The 10,890-nt window shown below is 38.3% G+C and overlaps 1 protein-coding gene across 1 annotated transcript; it reads right to left on the bottom strand.

Annotated features, from left to right (window-relative positions):
- Positions 1 to 5,638: 5,638 nt before the first annotated feature.
- LOC134656020 (uncharacterized) lies at positions 5,639 to 10,072 on the bottom strand. Its single transcript, XM_063511536.1, has 2 exons — positions 9,185 to 10,072; positions 5,639 to 5,672 (listed from the first exon to the last, which is right to left on the bottom strand). Exons 1-2 carry the CDS (start codon positions 9,967 to 9,969, stop codon positions 5,639 to 5,641), a joined length of 819 nt encoding a protein of 272 aa, XP_063367606.1. The 5' UTR covers positions 9,970 to 10,072.
- Positions 10,073 to 10,890: the final 818 nt, after the last annotated feature.

Below are 10,890 nucleotides of genomic sequence, written 5' to 3' on the forward strand. Positions count from 1 at the left end.
GCTGTTGTTCCGTTGTGACCCAGGTGTACGCCGTTCGACGACGAGGCGGCTATGCTTCAATTAACTAATTAATAACTAGATCTATAACTATACCTAAAACATAAAAATTAAACTAAACTATTACATAAAAATTAAACTAAACTATTAATACACTGCAACATTGCGGCAATTGCCGTATCTACAACAGCCCTGACAGCTGTCACTTGGCGTTGACAGCTGTCAGCTGGCCACACGTCACGGCCACGTCACACAGCACGGTACCAGAACGGCCATATTTAATTTTGTGCTATGACACAGCAAGCCACGTGTACATTTTGTGCAGAAAACTTAAAAACTTCCAGTCGTAAAAGTTTTTTAAAATTTAGGTAAGTACATTTGATATCGATTGGATTTCACTTTGACAAAGACGCAGTACATCTCACATGGAATAATAAATTGTTGCAAGCGTAATCATGCACTGCGCTGCGAGTGATATGAGTATGAGATCGAAAGTGAGGTCCAAATGGGTTTTACATAGTTTGCGAATTACGGGCAACGGCCTAAAAATCACCTTCCTCGCGTTATCCCGGCATTTTGCCACGGCTTATACTCCTATAAGCCCAGGCTCCCCTGGGGTCCGCTTGACAGCTAATCCCAAGAATTGACGTAGGCACTAGTTTTTACGAAAGCGAATGCCATCTGACCTTCCAACCCAGAGGGGAAACTAGACCTGGTTAGGATTAGTCCGGTTTCCTCACGATGTTTTCCTTCACCGAAAAGCGACTGGTAAATATCAAATGATGTTTCGTACTGTATAAGTTCCGAAAAACTCATTGATACGAGCCGGGGTTTGAACCCGCGACCTCCGGATGGATTGTCGCACGCTTTTAACGCTAGGCCACCAACGCTTCTCGGCCACGCCAGTGTGTATGCAGCTTAAATCAGATTATTATCTCTTGTTATTGTAAACGGCAGCGCAAAGGTATAAAATAAATGTTACTTGCATGTATTTAACAGTTATTTAGTTTCTTCTGCTTTTAAATGGACGGTATAATTTCAATACTTATCATTATCACACATTGGGTAACTTACAAACGGGTATTATATGAAACTGGTTTTAAGTACAGTCAAGTGTATAAATATGGGTGCACAAATCATCTCAAAAATATGTCCCATAGCTCTTACGATGGGGCATATTTTTGAGTAAGTTGTCTACACCCATATTATTACACTTGACTGTACAAATATGCATCGTACCTACTCTAAAACGTACTTACATGTGAACTAGCACTTCGCTCTGGTATGTTTATATGCAAATCTACATTTATATCATACTTAAATGTCAAATTTGAAATCAAAACGTAAACATTATCTTATTAAGTCGGCTTAATATAAACAGTTAAAAATAAGATACAACCATACGAAACTACTAAAAGATACCAGGCTTAGAAAGTTACTATTATTTTGGTAGTTTAGAAACAAATTTAGTTATCAAACTAAAAGCTATTATTTTTTAAGTATAAATACAAAGTTTCCTTTAACTACAAATATTTGTCTCATACAAAATTCGCTCTGAAACTATCGAAAATGCAAGTGGCTCCTTCATGCCATTTCTCCTCTATGTATACAAAATGGGGCATTATCTATGAAAAGGGACCTTATTGTCGATGGCGCTTACGCCGCATGGCCGATGGCATTGTATTTATATCGAAGCATCGTTAATAATGGCGTAAGCGCCATCGACAATAAGGTCCCTTTTCATAGATAACGTCACAAATAATTGACTCTTAACAACCAATAGGTTGCATCGCTTTCATGAAAGGCATAAACGTGGCCTACGCCATAAAAGGGGAAGAAAATATGGCCGATGGCATTGTATTTATATCGGAGCATTGTTAATAATGGCGTAAGCGCCATCGACAATAAGGTCCCTTTTCATAGATAACGTCACAAATAATTGACTCTTAACAACCAATAGGTTGCATCGCTTTCATGAAAGGCATAAACGTGGCCTACGCCATAAAAGGGGAAGAAAATAAAGCAATTTCCGATCCCATTTAGGATACCTTCGTAAAATGGACTATTAAACAATATACTATGTTGTTCAATACAGTCGAGTTATAGGATTGAGAGATAAAACCTCAAGTGTATGGAGCTATAGGAAAGAACATTAATGGATTAATGGTCAGTCATGGCAAAGAGAATTTTAGATAGAAGCGTATTATCAAAGTAAATTTTGCAGCCACAGTAAATTTACTGCCATCTTTCGACACATGATAAAACTTTTAGAAGGACATTTGACTTTAATTTAAACTTTTGTTAAATTTGTTAAATACCATGTTTATTTAATGTAGGCAAGTAGAATGAGCTCGTGATACCCATGAGAATAAGGAGGTTTCAATATTACAGTGTATTTGCTCTTGTACCTCGTTTAAAAAGTTAAACCGGGGAAATATTACGAATGGAAGCATAAAAGGAAAGAACAAAAGACATACGGTGATGAACAACGAATGAAAGTCTCAAAACGTAGTACAGTCGACTCTCGTTAATTCGAAATTCAAAGGACTTTTAAAATATTACGAATTATCGAGAGTTTGAAATATCAAATGGTTCGAAATTTTTGAGAGAAAAAATATGAAAGTTCGAATTATTGAGGAGGTTCAAATACTGATTAACTGCAATTTTTTTTACTATATAAGTACATAAAAGGTTAGTTTCGGAAGAAGTCTGAAACATGAGTTTACTTCAATGCACATTGCTGAGACTGATCTGAAAATTCTTTTGCAACATCACTTGTCTTCCCATCTACCTCCACTTTTTCGATTAACTCCTTCTTTTCAGCAATCGCCAAGCATTTATACTTTTTAGGACTAACACTAACTTTTAATATGTACACATAACCAACGAAACAGTGCAACGACGAACTTGAACTTGTCTCAAAATGTGCGGTCTATTATTTATTACCTCTGTGAGGTCTGCAATCTGATAATAACTTCGAATTGTAGAGTGTTTGACGCCTATGAGTACGAATTAACGCGTCGTTTTGTGTTACTTAGCGTTGATTATTTTTGTTCGAATTACCAAGAGCTTATAAATGTATTGATTTATTTCGATATATAAAGAGATATTCTAGGGAACTCGTGATAACTTCGAATTATAGAGAGGTTCGAATTATCGCAGGTTTGAATTAACAAGAGTCGACTGTATTTAAGGTTCATCATTATGTTTTTTGCCGATTCAGTTTTAGGAAAAAAATTGATATGGTTGAGCCAGGGTTCAGCGAGGTCTACAGGTCATAGAAGAGCCGCTTGTTATTACACCTAATATGAGGATTTAGCAGGATTTAGAACAAAATAGATACTATAATTCCACCCAACTAAAGTCCAAAAGCTTCAAACTGGTCCAAAAAGGATCTCGTCTATACGTATGTATAGCCGTGATGTCCTCAGCCGTGTCGTGCCACAGCATACGTCTTGGCCACAGAATAAATAATAATACTAGGTACAGAAGGTTCACTCTCTAACAAAACGCGTCTATTACGAGAGATACAAGTCCAGGCATACATACAGACGAGAGATACATACAGGCGTCCCTTCTGTAGCGGTGCGCGGCAACTACGAGTACTATGACGTCTATGGATAGACACCAAAATTGGTGTGGACCGCAAGTACTTTAAATGACGCGACGAAATCGCGGAGTAAACCACGCCTGTGTTGGCCTAATACTGGTGACGCATAAAGTCGGTAACTCACTTTGAGGATTTTGCTGTGACACCAGAGAGCCTTGTTGTGTGCCTAAAGCCGTAAAGCGGCACAAGATAGGTACTTGACTTCATGATAATCCTGTGAAAACTCGGCGTCTGCGGACGTGATTGCGGTTTTGACGACGTAAAAATGATCAGCTACAGACGTGGTGCCATATCACTAGTCACTATATAGGGTCTCATTTTACGTCTCTCGACGGATTGTTCGTGAGCGTGCTAAAAATATGAATACAAGCTATTAACTATTGTTCACAGGCGTCACAAGTATCGTTAAAAATTGTGTGTGACCCACGTAAGAAATTAACACATACGCCTACACATCGATATTACCTACATCGATCGAAACACGAAATAAACGACGCGGCGTTTATATTAATTGTACTCATTAGTAAAATGTCTTTCCCACACGCATTGCCATCTTAAATTGCAGCTTTTGACAAGAAGAGGTTGTAACGTAATCGTCGTTCTTAAAATATTTACACAAATTAGGAAAGTAAACTCAATGCAATAAAAAAATCAATCGCATATATTAATGGTGGTCCCACTCTGGCTGTGATATAATATTGCTAACAATTTACTTCACAAATATTTGGTATAGATACTTCAGATATTCAGATCAATCGAGGTGACTCACTCCCTCCCTATCACTACATAGTATAAAACAAAGTCGCTTCCCGCTGTCTGTCTGTATGTGTGCTTAGATCTTTAAAACAACTAAACGGATTTTGATGCGGTTTTTTTTAATAGATAGAGTGATTCAAGAGGAAGGTTTATGTATAATTTGTTACCCCGTGCGAAGCCAGGGCGGGTCGCTAGTTAATTATAGATGAGAAAGTAGCTCTGTCTGTCTGGGTGTAATACGTCTGAATAGATTTAGATGAAATTCGGTATAGAGATAGAGATAGTTAGAGGCCCATAGAAGGACATGGTGTTAAGGATGTAAATAAAACACCAAGTTCGGGCTGAGACTAACTCGTACTTTATTTACTTACCCACATGCGTATATCACAAATATCAGATCTACCCACAACCTCCTTTTTATAATAATTGTTTACAATTAAATTAAGCTACTACATTATCCTTTTCTAAACAAACAAAAAAAAAAAAGTAAAAAATGTAGCTTGACAAAGTACAATAAATTAGCCATTATTAGCTATTTTTACATCTTACACATGCATTTTCAACATCTATTCTTTACAAACAATAAAGAAAGATATGAATGTAAAAAAAATTCATAACTGAAAACATCGAATTATTACTATTTTTTATAATCAAAAGTAGAATTTATATTCAATGTATTTTAAACAATATAATGATTAATGTTGATTTAAATCTATAACTGCATTTGAAATAAATTCTTATACAAAAATAATTTTATTTGAATTGACATTTTAACTGTAAGTAGGTACGAGTACATATAGGTAGGTAGGTAGGTAGTATTTCTATTTTTTATTTATTTAACAATATACATTTAAGTATCTACTTATTACTGCAATGTAATTAATACCTTGTTTTATTTATAGGTAGACCTACCTTATGTTTTATTTTCATTAAATTACACAATAATTTATAATTAACATGCATTATCATATTTTAATATTACCTATTAATTTAAACACTTGTATGCATAAAATTTATAATAATTACCTATTATTATTATTACGAATTACAACTTATCATGGATTTATTATGATAACAGATATTTCCATTTACGGGTAACATCTTTAACGTGAGATAAAAACATAAGCCATAGGCATTGCACATTATACATCTTAGTGACATTTTTATACAGGTTTTTTTTTTTTTTTATACCTATAAATATATAATGTTTTTAAATATTAATACATTTCGTTTTACCACGACTTGATGAGTCATCAGTGTCATCACTCTGCACGTTTAGTAGCCCCATCGATCAGGTGGAATGACCGTCCTGCCGGAACGAGTAATATACAGATTATTGTTTGCATTATTATCATTAGACGCTGGGACCGGGCGAGAATCGCTTGCAGTGCAGAGGGCCTACCGCGAACCACGTTCGACGTGTTACCTCTTTGTCGCACTTGTAAATTCGTAAGTATGTGTGACAGGGAGACAACACCTCGAACGTGGTTCGCGGTAGGCCCTCAGTTGTCCGACCGCTGCATAAGTGAAGCATTCGAGAGTGACGTCATCGCGGCGTTATCAGTTGGAATGTCTAAGTCGTCATAAGGCAGGAGGCACACAGGGCTTTCAGATTCGGAATCCGAACGATTATCAGAATCACATATTAGGTGACGTCTGTTTCTTATTAAAATGCCTCCACCTATTATTTGTATTGCATACGATCGTATTCCACGAATCGATTGCACAATACCGTTGACCCACTTTTTGTTTACCCTAACTTTTACTTTCTGACCTGGCACAAGAGGAGTTAGATCGCGAGCACCTTTATCATAATAGTCTTTTTGCTTACTTTGCCGTAGTTGAAGCTCGGATCTAACATGCTTTGGAATTTTTGGTTTAAGAAGTTTCGGTGGGCAAGGAACTATACTTCTCAATTTGCGGCTATTAAGTAATTCAGAAGGAGAAGCGATTGTACTACTTATAGGGGTATTCAAGTATTCCAGCAAACCTAACCTAAACTCTGTACCCTCAACCTGCGTTTTCTTGAAAATTTTCTTAACCGTTTGTATAGTTCGCTCCACTTGGCCATTTGACTGGGCGTAATGGGGCGAAGAAGTGACATGCTGAAATTTCCATGATTGAGCAAATAACTTAAAGTTTTGGGAACTGAATTCAGGGCCATTATCAGACATAACTATATCTGGAATACCTTGACGGCTGAAAATCATCTTCATATGCTGAATTACATTGTCAGATGTCAACGACTTTAATTCTACAACTTCTACATACTTGCTGTAGTAGTCGACGACTATTAGATACTTTTTATCATTCCAGTGAAAAATGTCGGCACCGATTTTGGACCATGTTCTGCTAGGAACCTCATGCGAAATAAGTGTTTCCTTTCTATTTTCATTTTTAAATAATAAACAGGGTTGGCAATTATTGATTAAGTCTTCTAACTGTGAATTTATATTTGGCCAAAACATTATTTCACGAATTCTCAATTTACATTTTTCGAGACCAAGGTGACCAATGTGCACCCGCCTTAACAATTCACTACGCATGTCGGAGGGAATAATTATTCTATCACCCTTCCATAGCATACCGTAAGCCTCAGTTAATTCATCCCGATATCCCCAGTAGGGCCTAACTTCATTACATACTTCTTGTTTATTATTTGGCCACCCATTTTTTATATACTTTGCCAACAATTGTAATTCCGTATCCTCTTGTGTTAACTTCTGAATATGCATAAAATGTGTGTCTACAAGCGGGTTACTAACTGCCACAGCACAAACCTGCGCTCGGGCATCTAGGTAATCGCGCGGTTCTATTATCGGCGCACTGGACGGCTCAACAGCGCGCGACAGCGTATCGGCTATAAACAAATATTTACCCGGCTTGTACATTAATTTAAAAGTATACGGTTGCAAACGCAATAGCATTCTCTGTAGACGTGCCGGAGCCGATGCTATTGGTTTGCTAATAATACTGACAAGTGGTTTGTGGTCCGTCTCTATAGTAATATCGCTTCGACCGTATATGTACGTATAAAACTTTTCGCATGCGTACACGCAAGCCAAAAGCTCTTTTTCAATTTGAGCATACGATTGCTCAGCTTTAGTCATAGCACGTGACGCGTAACACACGGGCAAGTTATTTTGCATAAGGCAACATCCTAGACCGTTTTTACAAGCATCTACTGATATCACGACGGGGGTGTCCAAACTGTAATATTGTAAGATAGGAACACTTGTCAAGCATTCTTTAAGACTATTGAATGACTTTTCGTGCTCATTATTCCAGTGCCATTCTACTTCTTTCTTAAGAAGCTGTCTCAAAGCATGATTCCTATCTGATAAGTTAGGTATAAAATTACCAACATAATTAACCATACCTAGAAAACGTTCTAAGTCCTTTACGTTCAATGGACGTGGCATATTTCTTATCGCGGACGTGTGCGCATCGTCAGGGTAAATGCCGCGAGGAGTGATCTTGTGACCTAAATATTTAATTTCGGATAATCCAATTTTACATTTGTGTAAATTCAGTTTTAAATTTATTTCTCTGCATCTGTCCAATACCATTTTCAATCTACGGTCGTGTTCCTCCTTAGTACTGCCGTAAATAAGTAAATCGTCAACAAATAAACATACACCTGGAATGTCGTCGAAGTGCTCATACATTTTTTTATGAAACACTTCCGACGCAGATGAAATTCCGAAAGGAAGACGCAAGAATTTATATCTACCGAAACTGGTATTAAATGTACAAAGGTCTGTACTATCAGCATGTAATTTTAGTTGCCAGAAACCCTGTTTGGCATCCAAAGTACTGAAATACTTGGATCCACCTAGGTTAGCTGTAATTTCGTCCAAAGTAGGCAGTTTAAAATGCTCGCGCTTGATTGCTAAATTTAAATCACGTGGATCCAAGCAAATCCTAATGTCCCCGTTGGCCTTTCTAGCGACTGTCATGCTGTTGACCCAGTCTGTCGGGCCCTCAACCTTTGCAATAATTCCGTCTTTAATCATTTCATCTAATTTACACTTTACCGAATCTTTCAAGGCTACTGGGAGCTTTCTAGGTGCATGCACCACTGGCCTGACGTTTTCGTTGAGCTCAATTTTATAATGCCCTGGCATGCAACCTACCCCCTCAAAAACGTCACTGTACTGTGTAAAAATACTATGATTTAAATTACATTCCTCATCACTTTTCACCTCCAATACTAATTTTACTAAATTTAACTCGCGACAAGAGTCACGACCTAAAACAGGTGGCGAATCTACATCGGCTATTATAAAATCTAGAATGTAGCTACTATCTTTATGCTGCACTTTTAAATTACACTGGCCTACAACTTTTATGCCCGTACCAGAATAACCCTTTAATCGGACTAAAGACATTCCTAACTCTCGCTCAGCTATGCCTAAATCTCGCAAATATGTACGCGGGATAATATTCACGTCGGCCCCAGTGTCCAATTTAAACTTCAACTTACAATCATTAATCGTCAAATCGACGGACCAATCATTTTGAGAATCAGAAAGATAATATATTACTCGTACCTGATCGGTTGAGTCATCCGCTTGAATTTCGTAAATTGTGCACATCCGGGAAAAGTGATCAAATCGGTTGCAGTTCAAACACCTCTTTCCTGCAGCAGGACATCTAGAGTTCCCATGTTCATAACCACACATTGAACACCATGCACTACGCTCACTACCACGACCGTGTTTGTGCGTCAGCTGATTTCGTTGCATCGGTGGATCCCAGCGCTGCACTGGCGCGGGCGCGGGCGCGGGCGCGGGCGCGGGCGCGGGCGCGGGCGCGGGCGCGGGCGCGGGCGCGGGCGGGTGAGCGGGGAACGCACGAGGACGCGATAGCTGCTTACGACCGCGGGGCCACCCGCGCGTTGCTCCTCGATGCGCGGGCGCTCCTCGCCGAGATACCCACATTACGCGATTTACATCACTACTGTCTTCACAAACCGTTTCCCGCACTACTCCGTGATGCCCAAAATAATCTCGTTGTACCGCATAGGCATGATGCTCCACAGATTCTTTTTTTATGGCTCCGGCCTGTACCTTCGAAATTTGCGCAACATTACAAATATCTAATGATTTTTTCAAAGTTAACTCTGGTTCCCGTAGTAGTCTTTCCCGAATCGCCTGGTCCTTTATTCCACAAATAAGTCTGTCCCGAATTAACGTCTCCATTAGGTCTTTAAATTCACACGAACTCGCCAATTTTTTTAACTCGAACGAGTATTGTTCGATAGACTCGCCTTCCTTTTGATCGCGAGTAAAAAATCTGTGCCGTTCAATAGTTAGATTCTTTTGAGGCAGGAAAAATGAGTCAAACTTAGCCAATAATTCCGTTGATGTCGTTATCGACGATTTATCAAATTGCTCGTACACTTCTCGGCACTGCTCGCCGATGATATGTAAAAGGATGCTTAATTGCACTTTCTTGTCTTTCTTCGACAGCTCACACGCTTCATAATAAATGAGAAATGCGTTCTTCCATTTTTCCCACTCTTTTGATAAATTTCCCGTCGTAACATTTTCTAAACTATTAACGAACGAAAATGGCGGCGGCGGTGGCAAAATCGAGTCCATGATGAAAGTTCACACGAGTATTTTCACAAATTGTCACCAAATCGTATCTTCTACAGCACGTATACACACAGCTAACTACGTGAACCGTAAAACACAAATTACTTAAAAAAAATTCTGTGTAGATTCTTTTATTTCGGCTGCGCCATGTTAAGGATGTAAATAAAACACCAAGTTCGGGCTGAGACTAACTCGTACTTTATTTACTTACCCACATGCGTATATCACAAATATCAGATCTACCCACACATGGGACCGTTTTTATCAACCGAAGTCGCGGGCAGAAGCTAGTATTTAAAAAGTAGGTAACGAAACTCCGAGAACTTATTATTTTCGTTTTATTCTTTAGCGCGTTTATAAATCAAACCATAAACGCCCAAACTCATAAAATTTTGTAAAAGCATTCGAAATTGTCAATCCCAGATATAAAAAACCAATTAAAATACACCGGCCATTCTACCCTCGCCTGTAAAACTGTATCACGTTTTATTTATGGCACCCAATGGAAAACAAACAGAATTAATTGATGATTCACATGTCGATGCAAGCTTGATTATTTTGAATTAATTACGTCGCTTCCTCCTTTATGGATAGGTCTAGGCCCCTAGGGGCCGATTCGGTTTCACCAGTTTGGTTTTTTTGTTAGTAGTTCATAGGCATACTACGGTGACCGATTACCATCGAGCGGGCCGTATTCCTGTTTGCCACCATCATTGTAAGTACCTATTATTTAAAAACTTTACTACATCGGGAAAAATATATTTCTCTTGCGAAGTTTATGACAATTGTCACAAGATTTAAAAGAATTTTCAGTAATTCTTGACAGGAAATGAGGTCTGTGTCGGAATTTCGTGACAATTACTGTCGTGTTTCTAGTAACAATTGTCATTATAGCTTCGCAAAATAAGTACCTACTTCTTTATT

The sequence above is a fragment of the Cydia amplana genome, chromosome 17 (genome assembly GCF_948474715.1).
Source record: "Cydia amplana chromosome 17, ilCydAmpl1.1, whole genome shotgun sequence".
NCBI lineage: Eukaryota > Metazoa > Arthropoda > Insecta > Lepidoptera > Tortricidae > Cydia > Cydia amplana.

Coding starts and splice junctions, on each gene's coding strand:
- LOC134656020 (XM_063511536.1), bottom strand. CDS start 9,969: ATGGACTCGATTTTGCCACCGCCGCCGCCATTTTCGTTCGTTAATAGT. Junction 5,673..9,184: donor CCGCCCGCGCCCGCGCCCGC/GCCCGCGCCCGC, acceptor TCGTTCCGGCAG/GACGGTCATTCCACCTGATC.